Consider the following 26,186-nt stretch of genomic DNA (forward strand, 5'->3'; position numbering starts at 1 on the left):
CACCCACATTTGTTGTTTGTTTGTTTGTTTGTTCAATTTGTATGGCCATCTCACCTAAATGACTCTGGGAGGCTTACAACAGTTAGAACAACTATCCAATAAAAACAAGTTAAAAACCAATCTAAAAACATATAAAACATTGATAACCAGTTTAAAACAAAGATAATACTGGTCAGCGGCCAAAGTCCATCCTTGCGTCAAGCTCAACAAAGCCATTATAAAAGCTCCCCACCATTGCTGGATGCCCAAGCACAGTGGCAGAGCCATGTCTGTTTAAGTGATGCCTCCTCTCATGTTGTATGACTTGCAGCAAAAACCTGTTTCACCATTAACATAAGGACAATCTACATGGCACAGGTCTGTTTCCCAGCAACTCTCTGCTGCTTGCTCATTAGGTTCTCACTATCCAATCAAACAATTTTTTCAGAGCCACAGTAGTGACACCAGCCTGCATCAGATGAGCAGAATGGCTACTGCAGCATGGAGTTTCGATTGTGATCCTTACTCAGTGCCTCTGTCTGTGATGTATTGGGAGAAATCAAAGGAGTTGGCTAGTTCAGGTAAGCCTCATCACTCCTGAGTACCTGTACAAGCAAGCATTGCCAGTGCTGAGACATTGGCTCAGGATGATAGAAATCCTACTCCTTTTCTATATTCCCCATTTAATCAATACTTAACAATAACACTTAACAATATTCAGAACCTTAAATTCTGTCTGTCTATCATCCACAAAACCACATACTGACTCAAAAGTTCCTTGAGTGTTTTTTTTTAACCAGGATCTACAATGGTCTTTGCAGTGAAAGAAGAATTCTTATTTGTTGGTTATTCAGTTCTGGTTTCCCTTACTAGTTGGATCTTTGACAAAAAAACAATACAAAAAGCCAAAGGCAAACATTCTTAGCTAGTCACCAAGGAACTGAAAGAGCATCCTCTATTTACCTCTGACAGCTCCACCTTGTTAGACCCTGTCAAACAAGATGGGAAAATAGTCCAAACTCCTGCTATATAAGAGTTTAAGAGTTCAGGTGAGTTAGTCCTACTGGCCAGAAGCTGGCTGTACACATTGGCACCAAGCTCCATTCAAGATGGAGTTTGGTACAGGGCCCATGATATGGTTATGGGTTGTAATTCTAACGATCTGCTGTATCCAACAGAAAGGTAAAAACTCTCATTTGTATAGTATATTGGTAAAAAAACAAAACAAAAAAAGCAATTAAATATCATAATAAATTGATTTTGAAAACCATAATTCATATGATTTGTAAATCATATGAATTTTTCGATTTCAGTGAGGTCCTTTCCCCCAACAGTTAGTACAATTTAAGCTAAATATCTAATGTGTCTTCATTGAAGGAAGCATTTTAATTTGATGTAGCCTGAAGTAAAGAAATGCTTAATGACATCTCTATGAAGAAGGCTTTGAAGATTAAATCAAAAAGTATAAACATCTCTCAAAAATTATTTCATCCTGAATACAAGCTTCTTATCAAAATAATTTGCTTGTATTTATTATACTTATTACAATACTTATTTATTGTATTTATTTGTATTTATTATTCTTGTTTAGAATCCTTTCACAAGAAAGACTTTTTAGGTTTTTCCAGTGCCTTCTCTAATTTGTAAAACTTATATAGTACTTGGAAACATTCAAAGAAAGATAACAGTATTCCTTTTGAAGTATACCACTTATTTGAAGATATTGGAACCAATGAGGCATTTCTGGCCTGTCTAAGGAAAGGGTCATGAACTATTTCATTTTTGAATAAAAGATTAAATCTTGCCTTCAATAACTAACATTCAAAGAATGATAACAGCTTCCCTTTATCTAGATGTTATCCTTGTGCAGCCTAGTTCACATGAGTGTATATTCTCTGTGTGTATGTGTGTGTGTGTTGCTGTTTTTAAGTGAATTAGCTCTCCTTTCAAAACTCATATATTGCTGGAAAAGAAAAAGTGATTCATTCTTCTTAATTATATAAATGAGAGAGAGTTGTTCAGATACACTTGTCTTTGTGCCTGGCTTCATCTCTTATCTTGATTACAAAATCTGGACAGCCACCAGATAGGAATGAAGAGTCAGTTTTCTGTATTTTCTGCAGCTCATATAAAGTGACATAAAAGCCTTTTAATAGCAAAAAGTATGAATCAAAAAGTTTGTTATGAATTTAGACTAAAATGTTTTCCATTTGATTGTCTTTTAAAGAGTAATATAGTTTCACCTCATGCAGGAACCATTAATGAGACCTGTTCAGCTGTATCCCGTTAAGTATCTAATAGTTACTGACCCTCCTCTGGATTGAAACATATATCCTGTTATATCATCAAAGAATAACAAACCCTTTGAATATATAAAATAGTAATGAATGAAGAAATTATTCATTTCAAACAGCTCCACAATATATGAGGGACAAAGCCGTTGCAGACATGGATCCAGACTGAAAGGAATCCCAGCGTCTCTACATTAGGTGTTAAATGCTGTTACTTATTATTATTGAGGAACTAGGTTGTTCCCATCGCACACAGTGGGATATTCTATCCATAGGACTGGGTTTCCAAATATACATGACCTTATATCGAATTCATTTTTAAAGTTAAAGCACCTTTAAAATTCTAACCTTTTGCAACAAGATACCTTTCATTTACCTGAAAGAGAGGCTGTTTCTGTTTCTTAGGAATGTTATGTGTTTGCGTAATTTTTGTATTATTATTTCTGTCTCCTCTGATGTTTTTGAGACTTACATGAAACTATCTTAAGCCAGATGTCTCGAATGGTTGGGCCACTAAAGAAAAGATATGTCTTAAGTCAAAGATTGAACACTTATATAAACGACAACTGCTACTCATGTTTAGGGCATCTTTAATATTTACTTTTTAAAAATGTTCTGGAATTAAAACTTATCAGATATATTTATTATTATTTTAGAATATATAGATTTAAAACATCAAGTAATCCTGGTTTCCACTGTCCATAGATTAATTTGTCTATAGTTTCTATTGCCTTGTTTTCTATTAATACAGCTGAATCTGAAGCCATAGCTCTATGACAGATTTGTGTTAATTTAAGTAATGGAAACTGTAACTTCTATAGAAAATTTAAAGTTATAGTTCCTAAGATAGTTTCAGCAAACCCATGACATTTAACATTATATATCAGAATGCAGCATGAATACACACTTTTGAATTAGTTTAAATGGGTATTCTAATAATAAGACAATTGTTATGGGCACTAAGCAGTTAATAAAATATGTTTCAGAAGGAGAGATTTTAAAAAGTACTTTTTTGCCCTTATGCCTGGTTTATGCAGTATTGAAAAGATAAATTGTACATAAACATGATTAAGGAGGAAGATTTTAAATACAGTGGCTTATCTAATCAGAGATCATGTTTCTGCAAACAACCAAGAAACTGAGCCAAGTGATATGGAATTCATCCAAATGTCCCAGGAACTTTCCCAGTAGAGGAGACATGCCAAAAATGACAATATACAAAAACTGTTCAATAGGCTTAGAAGCACTCATATCTCAAGTATACTTACATTGCAAGTATAGTATTTTAGCATATCTTCTTTCTAAAACCACTACTAGGAGACCATCAAATCTCACCAATAACAAAGATCTCCTATGTGAAGGAATTAAGAGAATTGTAATTCATCTGCCATTTTAATCCTTAACTCCATCAGTTACAATGCTCAAAAACATGTTTTTTTTCCCCATTCAGACAAATAAGATTATTAAGGATGTAACTTTTGTCCATCTAAAATATTTCTCCATTTTAGTTAGACCTTGTACTGTATCCCTTAATTAATCCAGGCTGGAGGTCTTCAAGAATTCTCTGCAATCTTTTCGAATGTCCTATTTTCCTATACTTGTGTGTAACATTTTCCCACAGATAGCTTCCATATAACTATATGGAGAGTCACTAAAATAAGGGGCTTGAAAGTCAATACATCTTGAGGGTACATGATGGAATGGGGCAGAGATGAGCAAATGGCAGCCTGATGGCGCCTATGGGTAATGACATCTCTTTTTGTGGTTATCAAACTGCCTGTATTGAAACCACTGAATTTTAGCATTAAATCATCAGTAAATGGAGGTTCAGTTATACGTTGGAAACAAAATAAAAGAGGTATAAGCTGAATGTATAACTTCATGCAACTCAAAAAGGAAAAAAAGAATGAAGAATCCAAGCTCTGCTCATTTGTATGACATAATTTTATTATTGTTTCACCCATTGAAGCCCTTGGCCACCAGAAAAGAATACACATAAACCAATATTCTCCAGCCATCAAAAGTTTGACTGCTTCTGCTATATGTGTGTACACAAATAAGCAAATGTTCTTCTTTTATCTGTAGCTTCAAGTACAGAAGCTGTATCTGAAAGAGTCACCATCATCCCACCATTGACAAAAAAGCCAGTTATAACATGTAAGTGACTAAAATGAAATGTCCTTGTATGTGTGAGATTTAGCCATGGAGCCAACAATATAATGAATCCAGTGAACAGATTGGTGGATAATTCAGCAGATAAGTAACATCAAATATCTCAGCAGACTTGGAAAGAATTCCATAAATCATTGTGCCTGGCAGTTATTCTTAGAAATTTTAGTAACAGTTAAAATGATTTTATTTGTTCAGGGATTTTATTTTTGTTTCACTGCTGCTGATATTACATTCTGAATTTTATTGGTGTTGTTCCATTTGCTGCTCTGCTTCTTTAGTCTTCTTTTCATCTAACTTTAGGCCTGGGGTTGGGGAAATTGTTAGTATAGTTGAGAGTAGTTCAAGGCACCAGGTTAAAAACCAGAAGACTGTGAATTCTAGTCCTGCCTTTGGCACGAAGCCAGCTGGGTGACCTTGGGCCAGTCACTCTCTCTCAACCCTAGGAAGGAGAAAAGGGCAAACCACTTCCAAAAAACCTTGCCAAGAAAACTGCAGGGACTTGTCCAGGCAGTCAAAGGAGTCAAGAATGACTTAAAGGCACAAATGGTGTTGTTTTCTTACTTCAAACAATTCCTCCAGGCTAGTTTTCCTCTGGAAGAGCTTTCTTCACCATCAGAGTAGATATGTCAGAGGCCATTAGAGTGGGGAAGCCTGGCCTAGGGAAAGTCTGGCACTAGTATTATCCATTTCTAAGCCAAGAACATAGAAGAAGAAGCCACCAGGGCAAAAGTGGAGAAGGATCCAAATGCTGCAAAGTTCTTCCCTACCGAACTGTTTAGCCCTCCATGCCTCTCTATTCATCTATTTATCCACCCAAAAACAAAATGTAATAATAGTTTTCATACCAGTGGAAGACATATGTATTAAATCTTTACATGCTCTTGGGATTTCACAGCCTTCAACACAGCTCATAATGGGCAAGTCTGCAGTACGTGGGGCTTCTTTCACTTCAAGACATTTGATGGCGACATCTATACTTTTCCTGGTGTTTGCAATTATGTCTTTGCCTCTCATTGCAATGCACCTTTTGAGGACTTCAACATCCAGATTAGGCGCAAAATAGTGGGATACACTCCCACTATCAGCTATGTCACCATGAGGTTGGATGGAACAGATTTTCAAATGCAGAAGGATGAAATTTTGGTGAATGGCAAACGGTAAGGCCTTAGTTCTGCATACTGCATAATTAAATTTTGTGGAGATTCTTACCTAGAATTCACAAAAACCTCTGCATTTTGCATTTCTCTACAATTTTCATGTTAGAGGATGGGCCCCAGACATAGGCATCCAGAAGAGAGGGGAAAACATGCATTCTTTTCAGCCTTTACATACTTGCATACAACACTGCATCATAAGTACAAAACGGCAGAGAATGTGTTATGATAACACATATGCATGTTTTATCATTGTCATGGTTAGCATAGACAACTATGGCCAAAGATGCCTGAAGATGCAGGTGTTCATAATGTCAAAAAAGTTGTAAATGAGTGCAAGATTTGAGGAGATCCTAGGTGGTAGCATCTCAAACTTGTATGATGAGGACAAGTGAGGGTTGTTGTTGTTGTTTTGTTAAGCTTCTGGTTGTTTTCATACTTCTAGTTTTGGAACATGAATAAAGAAACAAGTAGAGTACCTTGTTAAGAAGTTATACACAGTAGGCTTATGAAAGAAAAGAGGTGCAAATACTTTCATCATCTCATTAGATATTTTTTTTCTGTTGTGGGTTTTAAATATAGGAAGGAATGCATTAAGGCAATCCTTAGGTGAGTTGATAGCTATGTCCCTAAAGGATCTGAAGAGGCTAGATGATGGTTAGATCACTCATCTGAAACTGCTCTTCTAGACAGTAGGAGCGGGTAAGAGCAAATTACTGCAGTTTTAGACAGATTTGGAAAAGCATAGGAAGTTTTGTTTAGGTTCTATATACTTGCTATCTCTTTACATTCACCTTCACCAATGTAGGTCCCTGACCAGTGATCATGCTGACTAGAACTGATGGTTGGAACATTCAGAGAGGCCTACACTAGGAGTAGATTGCCTATGGGCATATCTGTATTTACCATTTAAGATGCTCATGTCCAGTACCCATATTGGCTTGGCTTTCAGCCAATTTAAGAAAATCCTGTCCAGAATGAGACACTTTGGCAACAATCTGCAAGGTATTTAGGCCAGACTGCAGACACTATGACCTTCCATTGGACAATAGTCCTACTGATATGCCCCCTAACTTTCTGTTCTGTGAAAGCAATGGCCAATCACTTTCTTTCATGTGGGCAGCCTTACAGGTTGTATAAACTTGTGCTTGTGTGCATGCACACACATGCAAATATAGTGTGGGTGCTCACTTGATGCTCATGGACAAAGTAAAGTTGAATTTAAATATAAAAGATAAAGTATCAAAATATGCAGGTACAAGAAGCAGCTTTTAAAAAATAATCCTTTCTTACTGCCTTGTTGGTTTTTAGAGCTATCTGTATCATGAATACTGTAATAGTGCAATTGTTACAGCATTTGCTTTATAAATAGAGGGCTGCTGATTTGAAAACTGGCAGAAACTTTTAAAAAAATACTATTTTTCCTTCCCTGAACTTGCTACTTTTCTCCATGAGCTTTTTAAAATCATTATTAAGTCCAGCAGCGCATTCTTTCATTGTTTTTCCAGTCATTCAAAATTGAGTATTATCACAGGACTCAAAGTAACTGTAGCTCTAAAAATATTTGAGGTCATGGTAAGCAGTGACTCGGTTGAAGGGGCATTCCTTCCTCTGCAAAGTAGCCAATGACCTGGTCGGGTTAGCTTGCAACTGAAGTACACTATCTGAAACAGGCAGGAGCACTCAAGGTGATGTAACTTGGAAAAGCATACTTAGGAAGTAGAGCGGAAAAATGCACCCATTTGGCAATGGGAACTGGGCAGGGTGGCAATGTTGGCTGTTTGAGCTACCCATATCTTATAAGTTAATAATAACACCTTCCAGAGTCACTTGAGATGGGCAGCCATATAAATATGATAAATAAATTAAATACAAACATCAGTAAGACTTCAGTAACCTCTTTCCAAAAAATGAAATCAAACTTCGGTAAATATTGCATCCCTGAAACTTCAGGCCAAAAAATGGGGTAAATGGAAATATTGTGACATGAATGACACTCTGTATTTCTAATGCATTCTTATCAGGATTCAGTTACCTTACAGTGGATCTGGATTCGAAATACAGAATTTTCTCAACTACATTAAAGTGAATGTTAAAATGGGCTTATCCCTAATGTGGAATAAAGACGACTGTGTAATGGTAAGTATATGATGATATAAAAAACTGGTAAGTGTGAGCTGTAACAAAATAGGCCTGGGTGGAATGCTCTTGTTTGGATGCCAGCCTCTTCCAAGAAACTCTATTCCATTCTCCCAGTTTTCTGTTTTTGTCTCCAGCACACATCTAGCATTCTGTGGTTTCTGTTCACTTTAACTTCTGTCCCCACCTCCCAGATAGAGAGAAATAACTGAAATTAAGCTATCTTTGTGCTTGATTCAGAGTTTTTCATAGTGCAGAATGCAGCAGCCAAATGAGCTGTAATCATATTTCACAACTGTTGAAAACAACACTAGCTACTTACTGGGACAAGGTTTTGCTTCTGACACGTAAGGCCAAAGATGACTTGCACCCACATTCCTTGTAGATCATCCATCTCAATACAGATGTAATAGTTAAAACTCAAAAGTCCAGTTTATTTGTAAGTGGGCCTTCTCAGAAGTAGCAGTTGCATTCTGAAATGTTCTCCCTCGGAGCCTGAGGGAGCCTCACTTCTTCATCCAAATTGGACAGTGGTGAAAAGAGATGGCTAAGCTGAAATCATAGCTCTACATCTAAGTTCAAGTTTAATATATCAAGCAAAGAGATGGCACAAATTAAGTATTAATTAATTAATTAATTAATTAATTGATTGATTAATTAATTGACAAGCCAACATAATGTAATAATTAGGGTAGGGGACTTGAACTGAGGAGACCCAGGTTTAGTCCCCACTGAAACATGACTGAGGCAATCACTTGCTCTCAGCCCAGCCTATCTCACAGATTGTTGTTATAGGGATAAACTTAAAGAAGAAGAACCCTCTGTATATCAGCCTGAGCTGTCAGAGGAAAAGTAGGATATAAATGCAATAAAATAAGATATTGAGTAGAAACACAAAAACCAAAGTAATACTTGCTTCTCCTTTAAATTTCTCAGATTGGCTATAAAGACGTGGAATGTTCTTTGAAGTGCTTATATGTGCAGCTCTATGTAACCACGATGCTGCTAATAATGGTCTAATTTCCCCTAGATATCTTATTGTAAATTCCTATATCACTACGGAAGTAAACTACCAAATACGTTTCCACTTGACATTTGATTTCTATTTTTAAAGATAATAGCATATTTGGGTTATATATTTAACATATTCACACCTCTGTAATCTCAATTTTTCACTGTCTGATAAAATTTCCATTTCATAGGTTGTAGTCTTACTTGTAAATTTGGGGTTTGGGGGGGTTCCTCCTCAAAAGTACAGAAAAAATAAGAGAAACAGAGGAGTTGCTTTTGTTATGACAATTACAATGAAAACTAGGTTGTTATGAATAGCATTGAGCCTGTGACTGACAAATGAAATCCCAATTTTCTATCCATTAAACTTGCTTTGGATTGTTGAAACACAACGTTGATGGAAACTATTTTGGTTTATCTAGTGCAGCCGCTGTCTTGGATTTGCAATAGTTATTATTGAAAGTTCATCTACTACATGTTACCAACTTTCTCATATGTAATTTCAGCTGGAACTTGATAAAAAATATGCCAATCAGACCTGTGGACTCTGTGGAGATTTCAATGGCATTCCAAAGTACAACGAATTTTATTTAGAGAGTAAGTATCTAAAACAAGGCTTACTGAATTTATTTATCCACAGTTTATGCTTCTTTACTGCTAGGTTAGCAGGAGCTGGGACAAGTTGATGGGAGCTCACTCCATCACGCGGCTCATGCTGTCAGGTTTTGAAGTGCCAAGCTGCCGACCTTAATGGTCCTCTGACTCTGCATCTTAACCACTGAGCCAGTGCAGCCCCCCAATATTTTGATCATTAGTATTAAATACCTGGTAGTTTTGTCTCATATCGGAGGCACTTTTATTTCACTTCTTCACTTTTTACATCTTTAGACATTGAACGAGTATCAGGTTCCATACTCACCAAAACATAGAAGTTCTCAAACTTTAAATGTTCTCAAATTTAGAATTAGTGCTTTAGTCACCTTCTTCTCTGTCTTAAGACTATCAAATAATCTGTGACTTCAGAACAAATATGTTTTAAGTAGATATTTTATTATTTTAAGTTTTTAGAATGAGATTGTATGACATTTGGAACTAAGAGAGCCAGTTTGGTCTAGTGGTTAAGGTTCTGGGCTAGAAACCAGGAGTCTGTGAGTTCTAGTCCCACCTTAGGCATGAAAGCTGGCTGGGTGACCTTGGGCCAGTCACTCTCTCTCAGCCCAACTCAGTGCAATGTAGACTAGCCTCCTTGTGGTGCACCCTGGGCAACGTGACTTGTCACAGCTAAATAGTCTACACATCTGTCTGCTGGACCTCACAAGGATTTCCCAGCAAGAAAAAGCAGCATGAACATTGAACTGCTATGCCATACGATTAAAAAAAAAAAATGGAACTAAAATAAGAAAGTGATCGATCCTTTCTGCCTCCTTGACCACAATACCAGGGTCATAAGCTACACTGAAAAGTTAAACAAAAAACAAAAACTTCTCCATAGAATATAGTGGCAAAGTGTTGGCCCTGCCAGGTTAACCAGATAGGAATCACAACTAGATGAGCTAATTCCAATTTATTGTAAGGCTACCTTGACAGGATCTTGCAAGTCTGAAAGTACGATTCTCCCCTCATCTTCTTTACAGCACAAAAAACTAGGGAGGGTCCCTTCTGAGCCTCTTGCCCTGTCCACTATCCATCTGCAGGCTGTACTGTCCCTTATCTGACCAATCCCTAGGCAGCAAATCTTCTCCCTGTCTCCCAAGCTCTTTCCCACATGCCATTACAGAAAGTACTTCCATAGTGTTGTCAAAAAAAACTGCATGGCATCCATGTAATTACCAGGAATTAACCTTAACTCAAGAATGTCTTTACATTTGTCCCCATCTCCCATTATTAGATCACCTCATATTTTATGTAGAGAAAGGTTCTGAGATATCTACATCAATATAATTTCATATGAAAAATATATATTCTCTCCCACATATGAAAGTTGAGGTGCTACAATCAAGAAAGAGCACTTTCCAAATTCAGGGATTGACTTTGGACTAATTGGGCTGCTGTGCTTTTCTGGAAGCTACACAGATCTTTAGATCTCTATCAACTTCCATAGCCAATTTGACATGGCTTTCCTGAAAGGGAACCTTGGTTCAAGGTACTGCCAGCATATAAATCTCTATTATGACTTTATTTCTTGAAGATACCCCCATGACAGACTTACAGTTTGGGAATACATGGAAGCTGAATGGTCCAACAGAAGACTGTGAGGATCCTATACCATCTGCTCAGAAGAAGTGCACTGATGAATATGTGAGAATTTTCCTTCTTGTTCTTCTGCTTTGTGTTAGTCTTACTGGCAAAATGATTCTAGAATCTTAACTTTAAAAATTTTTAGTTGCCATTTCATAGAAAATACTTGATTCTATCCCAATCTACTTTACAGCCTCATTATAAACCTGGGTTAGAATCTAACTTTGGGGGAAGGGCTTATGTTACTTCGTAAAGTGCATTGATTTAATCTAAGATATAAGCATGAAAAACAAATTTGGTTTTTTTAAGGAAAAGGCCCTATTGTAGAAGTTTCATAAAATCTTCTGCCTTTTGTTTTTCTACCTAGGATACTTGCCGGAAAATACTGACTGGTTCTTCATTCTCTGAATGTAATGATATTGTAGAGGTGAATAGCTATATTGAATCTTGTGCAGATGACTTGTGTCTCTGTGAGGAAGTTGAAAAATTATCCTGTCTCTGTCACACTTTTGCTGAATACTCTCGGCAATGTGCTCATGCCGGTGGCCGTCCTCAAAACTGGAGAAGCCCAGAACTATGCCGTAAGTATAAACCACTGCTAAACTGTGGCAAAAATGATTTGAGTCTAATCTCTCCCTTGCAATGGCCTTATTATCATGGATATCTTATCTATCTTTGTTAATTGCTGAGAATTCTATCAGATTAAGGCATGTTACAAGTCGAATAAATGACATTATATACATCACTGACAATGATTCACCATCAGGCTCCTCTTTCAAGCACAGTATGCGGTATGGAGAACTGAACTGGTCTTACTGTTCTTTTTTTCAGCAATGTCATGCTCTTTTGGTATGCAATATCAAGAATGTGGATCACCTTGTGCAAACACTTGTACCAATTCTGAAAGAGCTCATGTCTGTGAAGATCACTGTGTGGATGGCTGCTTTTGTCCACCTGGTGAGCTTCCATCTTCATCGTAAATTATTCTCTTGCTGAGAGGAAAAATGGGAGGAGGTAGTACACAGTACTCTCTTTAGTTCCTGAAGGAAAAGTGGGGGTGGGGTGCCACAAACAAAATAGTAATCAATAAAATAGTATTTTCTAGTGTATACCCTGCCTTCAGTATCTACTGAACAAAATACAGTATAGAAATATTTGAATGAAAATATTCTGAATGAAACGAAATAAAACTGTTCTGACACATGTTGAAAATTCTTTATACCTTATTTTTTCCCCATAGGAACTGTTTATGATGACATCAACAGCAAAAACTGCATCCCCTTTGAGCAATGTTCCTGCATTTATAATGGCGAATCCTATGCTCCAGGGATGACATATTCAGTTCCATGCCGTTCCTGGTAATCTATATATTTTGATACATTCAGCCAATGTTTTGTGCAGGAATCTAGCTGTCATCTGTGATTTCAATATTTTTGATTGTGATTCCTGATTTTAGACTCTGATCTAAAGTCCATACTTCCTTTTAACCTCTCAGTTTACGTACATTACTTCTGGCCGTTAATTTATTCTTTGGACTCATTCAAAAGGAAGACTGCTGGATGTTTGAAACTGGCAGGGTAACTAAAGAACAGTAGTTAACTAATGAACATACTGTTAAGCTAAAACTCTTTAGGAGAAAGAAGAAAATAGGATGCTACCTTTTGCAGGTCATCTAATTCGCTACTGTTCACTATGACTGACAAATGCTTTGCAAGATCAGAGACAAAGGTTTTTCCACACTTCTGGCTATTACCCCTCTGGGTAATTGTTCCAACTGTATAGTGCAAGAGAACATTTCTTTTTTATAAGCTGATAAACCTTCAGAAATCTCAAAAAGGATTGCAAAATATTGCTCAATCATGATTGCAATAAGGAAACATTGGGTATAATTAAGCACTGCTGGAAGGTAATTAGATTTAGACTAGTTTTTTTTTATCCTATCTTTATTATTTTTGCTAAATAACTCAAGGCAGTAAACATACCTAGTACTTCTTGCTCCTCCTATTTTCCCCACAACAACCTTGTGAGGTGGGTTGGGCTGAGAGAGAGGGACTGGCCCAAGGTCACCCACCCGGCTTTCATGCCCAAGGTAGGACTAGAATTCACAGTCTCCTGGATTCTAACCCAATGCCTTAACCACTAGACCAAACTGGCGGCTGCTGCTGCTGCTGCTGCTGCTGCTATTATTATTATTATTATTATTATTATTATTATTATTATTATTATTATTATTATTATTATAATAAACCTACATGTAAATACTTCCTGCTGTTTGATTCATTCCATTAGTTTCCAGGGAATGAAGTTATGATCATGTAGTAGATCATGGCTATCCTAGCTTTTGAATTACAAGATAATAATGATTGACTCAAGAAAAAGAATCTATATCTGCACATTCAAAATGGAATTTTAAATGGTACCAAAGAAAATAATACAAGCTAATGAAAGTACTTTTTCTTCAAATTTATGTCCCTTACTTTGGATTCTTTTTCCTCCAGTTTCTGCAGCGGGGGTAAGTGGAACTGCACAGAGCTTCCCTGTCCTGGTATTTGCTCAATAGGAGGATCACATATCTCTACCTATGATGAAATACAGTATAATTTCCATGGAAGCTGTACTTATATTCTATCCAAGGCAAGTCACCTAAGATTTAACATTAGCAAAAATGTCTTCATCCCACACATAGGTATACAACTAAACCTGAGCTTCTATTTCTGGGTTTATAAAATTAGAGTCATAGTTCCTGATGTTAATCCACTGCTATAGATATCATATCACACAGTTTATCCAGTTTCTATTTCTAGATTTTATTTCTACTTGCAGAGCCGTAACTGGGGGGGGGGGCAAGCAGGGCATGTGCCCCGGGTACCCCGCTGGGGAGGCGCCAAAATGAGTGCCCGGGGGGGTGCCAAAATGGGTGCGGAATCCATGTTTGCCCTGGGTGACACAGACCCTAGTTGCGGGCCTGTCTACTTGAATCTTTCCCTATGACATGGTAGTTTTTTTATTTTTATATTAAAAAGTGGAACTCTTGGGAGATGGATAAGAACTTCACCAAGTTATTGTTTTCTTTCCAGGAGATGTAAATGATAACCATTTTACTCTGATTAAATCAATTACTATATTGAGTGTGATCTAAAAAGTAGATAGAATTCTGCACACTGCTCAATAAGATGGTTTGATAATGAAACCAAATTAAGCTAGTTAGGAAGAAGCTGAACAATCCTGAAAATGCCCTAAATTAAGCTGGCTGTACATTCCTCCATCTTAATAAGTGTGGTTCAATTTTTAATATTATAAAAAAGAAAATGAGAATACCCTGTTTTTCCAACCAAGCTGGACTCAAAGTATTCCCTTTCTCTGTAAGATCAACCAAATTCACTTTCGGTGACTAACATTACTTCTATAGAAGCTATCCCAAAATATTTCTAAAATAGCACACTTGAAGTCAATCTATTGTGTCAGTTATTTTTTTTCCTGGTTTCTCTCCCCTAGATTTGTGAAGAAGAAGCCTTTACTATTCTCGGAGAACTTGGCCCATGTGGCTTGACAGAGACTGAGACCTGCTTAAAAATGGTGGCTGTTAGCATCAATGGCGGACAGACTGTAAGAACCATTATGAGTCAAAAGGACTCAGATGCCATTCTGTTCAGAATCTGCATGTACTCACTGGGCTTGCCTTCCAGCCTAAGAAACACCTTTTGCTGAGAAAATAATGACATATCTAATAAGCAGAATTCACCTCTCTTTCTATATTTAAGCAAGTATTTTACTGCTAGAAGTAAAATAGAGATTTTAGAAATTTGCATTATGTATAGGAGTTTAATTTCCTTTTCCTCTTAAGTAACTTGACTTGTTAATCTTAACTAAATCAAATTAAATAAATTTATTTAAGTATGAATTTATTTGTGAGAGTTCTGTTTAGCACCCTCCCTCCTTCCCTTTCCTTCCTTCCCACCCTTTCCATATAATGTTATATTTATATTTATATGAATAAAACTAACATGTAGCTGGTAATATATTCTTGAGAGGAAAAACAAAATAAAAACACTGAGGAATTGGACATAGTGGTCTTGGGAGTATACTCCTGCTCACAGAATATTCTCCTTCAAGAAGGGGAAAGATGACTTTCAATAGCTTCTGCGGCCCCCTGAAAACCTGCTTGGAGAGTTGAAGGAAACTTTGGAGCAGCTTAGAAAATGTCACAGTAGACAGCCAAAAGAACTGTTGGTGTGAGAATGAATTTGCATCTGATAGCAAGGATGTAGCTGTTTTATAAACCTTGCCAGGTGTAAGCCAGCACATCTTCCCAGAAGCCGTAGGCTGTATCTCCTCTCTAATGAAAGGACAGGAGAGAGTTACATATTAACTGCTTTGAATCACACACAGACACAGTATCTAAATCAACATAACTCAGAGAGATTTATTTCCTTAGATGTACATTTCAAGTTTGGTTTGTTGTTACAGAGTTTTGACATCCTCTGCCCTTTCCATGTATGATTGCCTTTATTGAATGCCCAGAGTGTTGTGATGGATAGATAGAGATAGATGGAGATGGAGATATATAGACTGATATGATTTCATATGTCTGTTTATCGGTTCCTGAAACCATGATACAGATGATCATTCCATCGATTATTTCTTCTTTGTTTTTACTCACCAGACTGTTGTGATCAACCGTGATGGTGCTGTATATGTGAACTGGATGTATACTCAGCTGCCTGTCTCAGTGGGTATGTATCTCATTAGAAATATCTGACAGGGCAGAAGGAAATCTTTTGAATCTGAGAAGTGCTCTGCATATAAAATGTGGTTCAATATCTGATTGTCAACTAAGCTTGCCATTCTGGAAAAAGAATTCCTTTTAGAAAGGGAATGCTTGAATCCTTCTCAGTCTCTGAACATATACAGCTTTTAAAAGACTTTACAAATGCCAGCTGTATGCATTAGGGCAGTCAACTTATCATGGGACCTGCCTCAATAAGCATATTTCACTTGTACTTCATCAGATCCCCAGTTTGTTTCTAGTCACAGTTCAAATTCTTGACAATATCCCTATTATTATATTTTCCTAAGATTTTGATGGACTTTCATTTGTCAGGTCCATGCGTATCTGCTGAAGAACTCACATTACTGTTTCTGTTGGTATCACTACAAAATTCTCAAAGATTGGTTAAGCAGCAGTATAGGCAATCTGACCCACATCTTTAAAAAATTCAGTCTACCAGTGAACTATTGAAAAGTTGGATTTTTTTAAACCACCATACTGGATAAATGCAGTGGTAGAGCCTGTGCAGCCTTTATCTATTTGGGTGGTTTGGGAGCTGGGGTGAAACCCTTCTACTTTAAGTAGACCTCATATGACAGTGGTGAACTGGTTTTAAAAAAAACAAAAACAAAAAGTGGGTAACTAAGGAAAAGAAAATAGTGGTTTTGAAAAAAGTGGTTGCTGACCAGCTTTTAACTGGTGACTTGTAGATTGTGAGTCAAGAGAAACAGCCACTATGCTATTATAGCTTTATTATAGCTGTAGCTGCTGCAGAGAACCAAACCTCAGAAAACTGGGGAAGGGAACTTCTATTTTAGACTGGTTGCTGTGCCTGCATATACAGTATGTGCCTTTTTATGCTTTAACTTTGTAAATAGCATTAAGGTTTTCAAAAGCCTATATGCCTTGTAAGACCTGCCCACAACAAGAAAAATGATTGGTGATTGCTTTCCTACCATGGGCAGGGATGAAGATAAAGAAACAGAGCTGCTAGCCAGTAGGACACTTTATCAACAGTGGGTCCAGATGGAATAGCTGGCCATTACCACAGCCAAAGCTGAAAGAAGGGCTGATCACCAGAAAAGGATGTTTAAAACCAACTTCATTTCTAGCCGGTTTATAGGTGGGAGACAAGCATCTGAAGGCTGCCATGTGAAACAGCCCACAACATGCTAGACTCTTAACTGATTCACATCATTGGGGTGATAGTTGAGCACATGATAAAAGTAATTATACTGACTTCTGTTTTTTATCAAGCCCTGTGCATATTCAGCTGAACCATATTCTCAATTTGCCAATGTGGTGGTAGCAACTGACTAGCCAGAATGCAGTTCCACCTCTCCTGAAGCATTGCAAGTGCTGATTTATTCAGAATGGCATATTCTTTCCCCATAGCTAATATACTGATATTCAAGCCTTCAACTTCCTACATCATTCTGGCAACACATTTTGGCCTTCAGCTAGCGATCCAGATGATTCCCATGATGTGTGTAGATATTTATCTGAATCCATCTTTCCAAGGGAGGACCTGTGGTAAGAAATATTTAAAAATTATATGACATTCCTAGGTTCAAAAGGTATATTTGGTTATTTCTTCATCATTCCAATTATGAATTTCTTTTAAAGGCCTCTGTGGCAACTTTAACCACCTCCAGACAGATGACTTCAAAACCCTAACTGGACTGACAGAAGGAACAGCACCTGCATTTGCTAATACCTGGAAAACTCAGGCTGATTGTGTCAACATCAAGCAGAATTTTAAGGACCCTTGCACCCTGAGCATTGAAAATGGTGGGCATAAACTGAAAATTATTCCAAAAATAGCCATCCTTTAAAGCACTCCTCAATTTCTTTTACATAGCTGCTGAGGGAAAACTCAATTGAAATTTTAGAAATTGGGGGCGGGGGGGGGGGCGAGGACTAAAAACAGTGCATTAATAAAGGGAGTGAAAAATCAGAAAATGTGCAAATCAAGATCTTGTAGGCACAGTTTGAGAAAGAATTAGATGTATCTGAGATAAGTGGACTTAAGATTGTTTTACTCTTTTTCAGATGTAGGCATCTGTGTGTGCATTATCATGCTTTAATGTAAAAATTGGAGCTGGACATGATAAAACTTGATAAAACTTGCCATGTATCTTTATAAAAATGATCAAAAGGATATGGATTTATTGCTTCTCTTTTTAGAAAAATATGCCCGTCACTGGTGTGGACTCCTGACTGATCCTGAAGGACCTTTTGCTAAATGCCATCTCATAGTGAATCCAAAGACTTATCATACGGTACTATGACCACCAATTTTAACAGGCTAGACTTTTAAGAACATTGGCAAAGAAAGACATTAATACTGGTGGAAAGTAAGGATTAGAGACCATCACCCTTTAGGGGAGGGGTGATCAAATGCTGTTTGTGGCCAGAATCTGGTAAATTTCAGTAGTATGATATTACAGAATGTTCTGGGACCATTTTTTTTCAGTGGATCTTCCTAAAGAAAACAGACTGAATTTCACCCATAGAGACGGATTTGCAATATCATGTGTTATATTGCCAAAATGATCTGAGAGCACATTAAATCCCTCCATTAACAAAGCCTGGTACACCCAGCTCTGTGTGCTACTTGGATGGAGAACACTTTCACTGGGAGTTTAACAGATGGAAAGGATTGCAGCTGAAATCTAATTGGATTTGAGACTTCCATTTGGTGGCAGGAAAGGTGTAACAAGAGATGATTTGGAAAGTATCGTTTGGTTAAGAATATGCTTCCCTTTTCTAGAACTGTATGTTTGACACCTGCACTTGTGAGAGAAGTGAGGATTGCCTGTGTGCTGCCCTCTCTTCGTATGTCAGAGCCTGCACAGCCAAGGGAATTGAACTTCCAGAATGGAGAACCAACGTCTGTTGTAAGTTTTCTGATGAAACAATTCAGCAAGGAATTCTAGGCCATGATAAACTTTTCTAGTGGTGCTGCAAAGGAGTGGACCTTCGAATACAATTGTAATGCTAAATCCCCAGATCTTCTGTCTGCATTTCTCGGAAATGATGAATTTCTGATGGACATTAATGCCTTCATTACACCCATCCCAGATAGTCTGGGATGTGCTCCTTACAAAGATGATTTTTAAAAGCACCTAGAAATTACTATTAGATCAAATTGCAGCAACAAAACTATACGGCTGTTTACTTGGAAAACACCCATCAGATGATTTTCTATTTTCACTTGTTGTCCATATATTGCTGAACTTAAAGTCCTCTCCCTCTGCATTAATTTATCTGGAACCTGGATATATGAAGAATTATCTATGTATTTGGAGCAGTAGACAAGGCTGGGCTGTGTGAACTTTTTAAAGAGGGATTTTTTTATTGTGGCTTCTGAACTGTGAAAGGTCTTCTGACAATTGGTGCTATGAGATCCATTCACCACTGAGTATGCAATGGGACTTTAACAACACTTGTGATACAGATTCCACCTCCATTTGCAACATACACAAATGCAGCTTTCATAAGGGAGGCTGGCTTATTTGCCTGTTGCCACCCTAATGGGTAACACATTGATCCAGGACAAGAACAAAAACCTTATCAGTGGGGCACATTGAAAAAAATTATAGGGATAGTCCAAGGGCAGGGGGTAATTGTGTTGCAACAGAGATGGGAAACTCTGGCTTTATCAGTTTCAATGTCTTGGTCCCAGATCCTCTGCTTAAATTCAGCCAAGGTTTTATCAAAGCTGAAAGTGCTAGGAGAGAAAGGCCACAGTATGCCAAATCATAGTTAATTGTATTGTTAGGGAAGAAATAAACCTACCAGCAAGGTAAATTTACTGCTTTCCTTTCAGGTTACTAATTTCCAGATACTTCCAAGAAGTTTGCAACCTTCTTATCAATAGCTATGGCTTAAAAGTTTTTGGTGCCTTCCATAAAGTATCAATTGTTACAAGCTTTTCTCATAACTTTTTATTATTATATTTTTTAATCTGCAGTATTTGATATATTTTCTTATGACTGGTCTTGGACTGTAAATAAATAAACTCTAAAGACTCAATGCTGTTCTAAAGGGGGCATGCTTAGTTCCTTTCTTCTGCTTTCAGCAGAGATGTGGCTTTGCATATGTTGTTATTCACTTTTTCTGTGTTGTATTCTTGTTTTGTTATTTTAGCTTTATCAGCAAATTTGGGAGTCTTAGGATCAAAAGGCAGAGTGTCAATGTACCACATAAATAACTGATGCTTGTTTGTTTTTCTTCCTTCAAGCCAAATACACTTCATGTCCCAAATCTCAGAATTATAGCTATCGAATTAGCTCTTGTCAATCTACTTGCCGATCACTGAGTGAACCTGATATTACCTGCAGTATCAAATTTGTCCCAGTTGATGGCTGTACATGTGAAAATGGAACTTACATGGATGATTTTGGAAAATGTGTGCCTGCTAACAAATGTCCCTGTTATTACAAAGGAACAGCCATACTCTCTGGTGAAGTTCACCATGAGTTTGGCGTTGTATGGTAAGGGGATTAAAGTTACAAACTAAGTTTGGTTATCAGAATATATAGAATAGTGTCAGTCTCTAGAATGCTTTCATTTGGTCCCAAATGTGTTTGCTATAAAGACGCAATGGCACTGCTTTAATTCATAAAAAGTGCAGAATTTGGAAGAACTAAGATTTATTGACATCTATGAGTCTATGTTCAGATGTTAAACACTTAATGTTATACCTAGATTATGATCAGTTATACTGCTTTTGAAGTGTTTTAGGGTAGAATTAATAATTTGCAGCTTTCCATCTCAGAAAGGAAATCTTGTAGATTCAAAGCTAACATATAAAAACAATAATCATTCCTATTTCTTTACTCAGCACTTGTAATCAAGGAAAACTAAACTGCATTGGTAATGGAGATTCCAAGCCAGGTAAGGAATACCTACACTCTACACACGTACACACTTTTTTTGTCCATCTTCCTCTTTAATTTGAACCAACCTCATTAAAATAGAAGTGTGTAACAAAGATAATCCAGGGGGGAAAAGGGCAGTGTTTTAATATTGGCTACAATTCATAGCATGGTAGCTGGAAGTAGGTTCCATTGCACAAAGTAAATATGCACAGGTTAGATTGCAAATTCATATTTTAATGAGAACCATTTATCTTGTAGCTGGATTGACAAAGAATGTAATTATTACTTGGACCTACATTAAGTCTAATGCCTAAACTATATTAGTGATTTCAGTTTATCTAAAAATGATTAAATCAGTAAGAAAATAGAAGAAATTGATGGCAGAATTCTTTTTTTAGCAGAAGAGCTTGGTATGGAAAGATATAATGCATTGAGAGATGAGAAAATGTATCATTCAGAGACTGATAGTGTCCTTTTTAGAAATATTTCTTGGCTCTAAATTGCATACAAAACTAAATGTTGGTTTTCTTGCAAATTTTTGGAAACATTACAGGCAGAATGGATTCATTTTGGGATATATCTGATAATGACATGAATTGGACCCCTATTTATTTATTTATTTATTTAGGCTGAATGAGCAGAGTCAGTACAATTGCAAATTGGTAAGATTTCAGTGCAAATGAATAAAGTTAGTTCCAAAGGCCTCACACATCTTCTGCCCAGTTCTTTTGACCCATGGTATCTATATCTTTTCATATGATATACCAACTTTTTCTCTCTTCTGGATAGTTTGTAGCACTCCAATGGTTTACTTTGACTGCAGAAATGCCACTGTTGGCAGCAAAGGGGCTGAATGCCAGAAGAGCTGTCACACTCTTGATATGCATTGTGTAAGTATTCAGCCCATAACTGAGACACTCTACTAGAAATCGAAAAACAGTTCCTTATGGCATGAGGTCATGACCTGATCTTAGACAAGTCACTTTTTCCCAGTCTCACCTTCCCCAGTCGCTTCTACTAGATTTTACTGTTCCAACTTCTTCAGTGAATGGGAACACAGGGCTCATTCATTCAGAATTCAGGTATATATTGAAGCCTACCATCACCACCTCATAAACATATATACAGACAGAAGAGCTTCTGGGTATGTACCAGAGCTATTAATTCAGGTTGTCATTCCGTATTGACAAACACATGCTTTCTAGCTGAATTGATATCAACATTGTGTTTAAATTGAGCCACCCTTATTTAATTCTGACAGGAGATAAAAGCAAATCATATGACTGCTTATTTGCTCTCTCCTGAGTCATATTTTTCTTCATGCTTACAGTACAGCCCCCAATGTGTCTCTGGTTGCCTATGTCCAGATGGGCTAGTGTCAGATGGGAAAGGAGGCTGTATTCCTGTGGAAGAGTGCCCATGTATTCACAATGAAGCCACGTATCAGCCTGGAGAAAAGATCAAAGTTGACTGTAACACTTGGTAAGCATTTGCTAGAGAACAGAGTACTTCTTGTTACATATACTGTATATTCCTTATATATTCCTAAAATAAAATGGCCATATTGTTCTTGTGGGGGGGTGGGGGGTGTCACCAGCAACACACCAGGTTGAAAGCATTCCAGCAAGGGCTGTGGTACATATTTCATATAAAACGAAAACATAAATATAAGTATATACTGAGCAAATTTATGTATGTATTTATTATCTGTAAACGTATTTTCTATTTTTCAAATCATTTTCTTTCTTGGATGTTTTGCATAAAATTCACATCATATAAGTACAAATTCAGTGCCAAAAGAACACCACCATCTTCCACAAAAGATAAATATAGGTCTTCTCCCCAGACAGCATCTGCCATATGGTTATACTGACCCTGACCCTGCTTGCTTCCAAGAGGTCTAAAGACATGACTGTGTCAATATGCTGGGGATCCAGCTATGGTTTGGAGCCTGCTAGATGGCTGTACTGATCCATGTTTTTTTTTTCTGTTTTCTGATTTTAATTTTGGTTTTTAATGGGGTTTTAAATTTGGTTTTAAAAGGGGGTTATTGTATTTTTTATTTTTGTATTTGTTTATTGGTTGTATTTTTTGTTTGTTTGTAATTATGTGAGCCACCCAGAGTCACAGATGTGAGACAGGCAGCTATACAAATTGAATACATAAATAAATAAATAGTCTAAGCAAAGACTTTCGGACAATTATCTTGTTTTAAGGGCAAGGAAATATGGAGCTAGGATTATTCATAGCTGGAGGTGACAAAATAATTTTGGTGTTAAACTTGGTTATGGGATACCTAGATTCAGATCCATCTTCAGCCATGGAAGCTCACAGGGTCACTTTGCTCCAGTCACTCCATCTCAATCCAGCTTGTCTCACAAGGTTATTGTGGAGAAGCATGGAAGGAAGGAATGCTCTGTATACTGCTTTGAAAAGGCAAGCTATACATTAAATGAATGAATCAATGAATCAGTGTAATAATTCCCATTTACACCATCCCTCATTGAAAAGCACAATTGGATATGGAAATGGGTTTTTGTATGAATGGATATCCTATCTTCTTTATAAACATATGTGCAAAGCAATCTACCTTGTAAAAATACCGATACCATAACATCCATGCTTGGTATGACACTTTTTGGGAGGCCCCCAGAATTCCCAGCTATTGAGGCAAGAGTTGTAATAGCTGCAGTACATTTCAGGAGGATACTGGGTCAGGGAAGAATGCAGGGTAACTTCATAATCAGTCAGCAAACTTTATTGTGGAACACTGACCTTCATAATCAATAGCAAGGAGAATCTTACTGATTTGGAACAAATCTGAAAAAAAATGTATATTCTTTTTCCATAGTACAGGAATCTGAAGTTTTATATACTTTAATTAAATTTGCTTTAAAGAATACTTTACACTGAAATGCAATTCCTTTGCATTTTTACTTTTCAAGTTTCTTAATTTCTTAAATGAAATTATGCCACTTACTCTACTCTCCCCATTTCTTTTCTTCCCTAACCCATATCCTTGCCTCTTCACACATAATCTATGATTAGTTCATGTGATAATCATTTAGCTGAACTCTACAAAACTAAAACATGTTGTAATAAATGAATACATAAAGCTGCTTTCATGGGGCAAATAGAATTATTCTTGAAATGCATTTTCCCTTTTCTTCTTTTAGTGTATGTAAGAACAGGATGTGGAAATGTACCATGGAGACATGCCTAGCAACCTGTGCTATTTATGGAGATGGGCATTATATCACCTTTGATGACAAGCGTTATATTTTCAATGGGAAATGTGAATATACACTAATACAGGTATCAAGCATTGCTTTCTTGTTTTTTCTCGCTACACTATCTGGGTCTACCACAGAAAGCAGCAATTGGTTTTTTTCCCCCTAATTCTATCCCCTTCCTTCTTAGGATTATTGTGGCCAGAACAGTTCCACCCAGGGGTCATTCCGAATCATCAGTGAAAATGTTCCTTGCGGCACCACTGGCACCACTTGTTCTAAAACTATTAAAGTGTTCTGGGAAGTGAGTAACTTTTCTGAGGCATTGATAGTCCACCATTAACTCACTAGTCTCAAAAAATATCTTCCAAAACAACTTTGTATAATTGAAGAGGAAGGTATTTATAGGTCTCTTAGTCCCCCAAACTTCATGCAACTACTTTGGTTGAGCACATGGAGCACTGCACTTGGGATACTCATATAGCCATTTCCTCTGTTTCATGCCAAATTATATTGGAAATGTAGGCAAACAAAGGAAGAAGTGTGAAATGGTTTAATTCTTATGCAAAATTAGAAACAATGTCAAATATCCTACTGAACATATACAATTCCTAGAGTTTCCTAAAAATGTCTTTTGCATTCCAGCAGTATTAAAGATACTGAGGATATAGTTTGGAAAGTAGGTAACACAAAGATGAATTCTTTTAAGGCACTAGGTATAATGGATAGAAGGAATTACCTTGAGGAACAGGAGATAGAGCTGCTACCAAGACAATGGTCAGGTAAAAGAAACCTGAGTCCGGGACAGGACTGTAACCTGAGAAAGTGTCTCAGACAAGACCCTCCCTAGTTCTCACTAAGGGAGAAAGTGGATTTAGACTTGCAAGATTATGTTTCTGTAACCTTATAATAAAAGTAGCATTAGCCTGCAGGAGTTTGGTTTCCTAATCTGGTCTACCTCAAAGGGCTGTCACTACTATACTCTATATACTGTCGCTGTACGTATGTCCACAGAGACATATATAAACAAGACAGTTCCCATCCTGGAAGGTTGCATGCTGTTCACCCCTGTTTTATATATTCTTCTTACTAACTGGATGATCAGTCATGCAGATGATGCCTTGATATTTATTTAAGGAAATATTCAGCTTTTGTCTACCATATTGGCTAATAAATCAATAAAATTACTGTTGTACATACTTTGTTGATAAATAACTCAAAACTTGGCTTTGGAAAACTGTGATTGTTTCCCTATTATTTGTTTTACTCTTCCAGAACTATGAACTAATACTTACTGAGGAGCACTATGAAGTGGTAAAAAGAGGGAATGGAGGTCAGCTACCATTTCAGATTCGCCATATGGGCAACTACTTGGTGACGGAGACTGTCAAAGGACTAATTATCTTATGGGACAAGAAATCAAGCATATCTATCAAACTCAGTGCAGATTTCAAGGTGAGATATTGTTTAAAAATCAGATATATGTTGTCTATTCATTTATTTATTAAAGAGTTTGATATGGCTGCCTGATTTTGAGTGGCTAACAATCAACAAAATAATATAAATATAATTTAAAACATTACAACAACAGCAAAGATACACACATGGAACAAAACCCAACAGCAACAGAACAGGCTCACCCAATACCTGGGTCCAATGTTCAAGGGAATAGCCAAGCTTTAATAGTTTATGAAAGCTGTAAAAGTTGGGTGCATCTAAATGATGCTAGGGCCCCCCAAAGTCACTCTGGCAAATGGTGTACAAATAAATTGATAAAATAAAATATCAAATTTTGAGGCAGGGGGCATGACCATGGGGCAGGTACTACAACCTGGGTCCCATTAGATGGCATTGTTTAATAGAGAGGACCTGGAGCACACCCACCCAGCCATACCTTATGGGACAAGCTGGAGACAGGCTTAGAGTAACTGGAGAGAGGCTTAGAGAAAGAAGAGGGCTGGAGTAGACAATCGGAGACATTGTTTAGAGTAACAGGCTCACCTATATTTTCCACAATTTAAAAAAAAAGGTCTATTCATTCCTTAGTTCCCTACCCCTCTATCTAAAGTCCTAATCAAAATGGTTTAAAATTAAAAGCACAAAACAATTACAATTTAAGGATGGATCCATAGTCATGTATGCATAATTGAAACAGTAAAAATTGTTTTCACTGCCCTGCCTTCTTTACAGTAGCAATTCCAGCTCCTTAAAAATACCACATAGTAAGTTGGGATTCTGCTGAGTCAGAAGAAAAATGCAGGGTAGATTGGCTGAGCGCTCATTTAAAAACATGAAAAAACACAACTCCCATGGATGGA

General features: G+C 37.1%; 1 protein-coding gene across 1 annotated transcript in view; it reads left to right on the top strand.

The window, feature by feature from the left end:
* Window positions 1-1,088: 1,088 nt before the first annotated feature.
* The window catches only part of LOC134487492 (mucin-5AC-like), a 64,896-nt gene continuing 39,798 nt past the window's right edge, over window positions 1,089-26,186 (top strand). Inside the window, exons 1-23 of the mRNA XM_063289322.1 lie at window positions 1,089-1,161; window positions 4,356-4,427; window positions 5,338-5,599; window positions 7,621-7,735; window positions 9,253-9,343; window positions 10,935-11,044; window positions 11,352-11,565; window positions 11,816-11,941; window positions 12,225-12,342; window positions 13,483-13,618; window positions 14,480-14,590; window positions 15,648-15,717; window positions 17,148-17,285; window positions 17,379-17,543; window positions 17,940-18,034; window positions 18,526-18,652; window positions 19,999-20,251; window positions 20,602-20,654; window positions 21,428-21,528; window positions 21,969-22,120; window positions 23,815-23,953; window positions 24,059-24,172; window positions 25,144-25,323. Coding sequence (XP_063145392.1) covers window positions 1,089-1,161; window positions 4,356-4,427; window positions 5,338-5,599; window positions 7,621-7,735; window positions 9,253-9,343; window positions 10,935-11,044; window positions 11,352-11,565; window positions 11,816-11,941; window positions 12,225-12,342; window positions 13,483-13,618; window positions 14,480-14,590; window positions 15,648-15,717; window positions 17,148-17,285; window positions 17,379-17,543; window positions 17,940-18,034; window positions 18,526-18,652; window positions 19,999-20,251; window positions 20,602-20,654; window positions 21,428-21,528; window positions 21,969-22,120; window positions 23,815-23,953; window positions 24,059-24,172; window positions 25,144-25,323 — 3,015 coding nt within the window. The remainder of the gene's footprint in view (window positions 1,162-4,355; window positions 4,428-5,337; window positions 5,600-7,620; window positions 7,736-9,252; window positions 9,344-10,934; window positions 11,045-11,351; window positions 11,566-11,815; window positions 11,942-12,224; window positions 12,343-13,482; window positions 13,619-14,479; window positions 14,591-15,647; window positions 15,718-17,147; window positions 17,286-17,378; window positions 17,544-17,939; window positions 18,035-18,525; window positions 18,653-19,998; window positions 20,252-20,601; window positions 20,655-21,427; window positions 21,529-21,968; window positions 22,121-23,814; window positions 23,954-24,058; window positions 24,173-25,143; window positions 25,324-26,186) is intronic.

The sequence above is a fragment of the Candoia aspera genome, chromosome 1, assembly GCF_035149785.1.
Source record: "Candoia aspera isolate rCanAsp1 chromosome 1, rCanAsp1.hap2, whole genome shotgun sequence".
NCBI lineage: Eukaryota > Metazoa > Chordata > Lepidosauria > Squamata > Boidae > Candoia > Candoia aspera.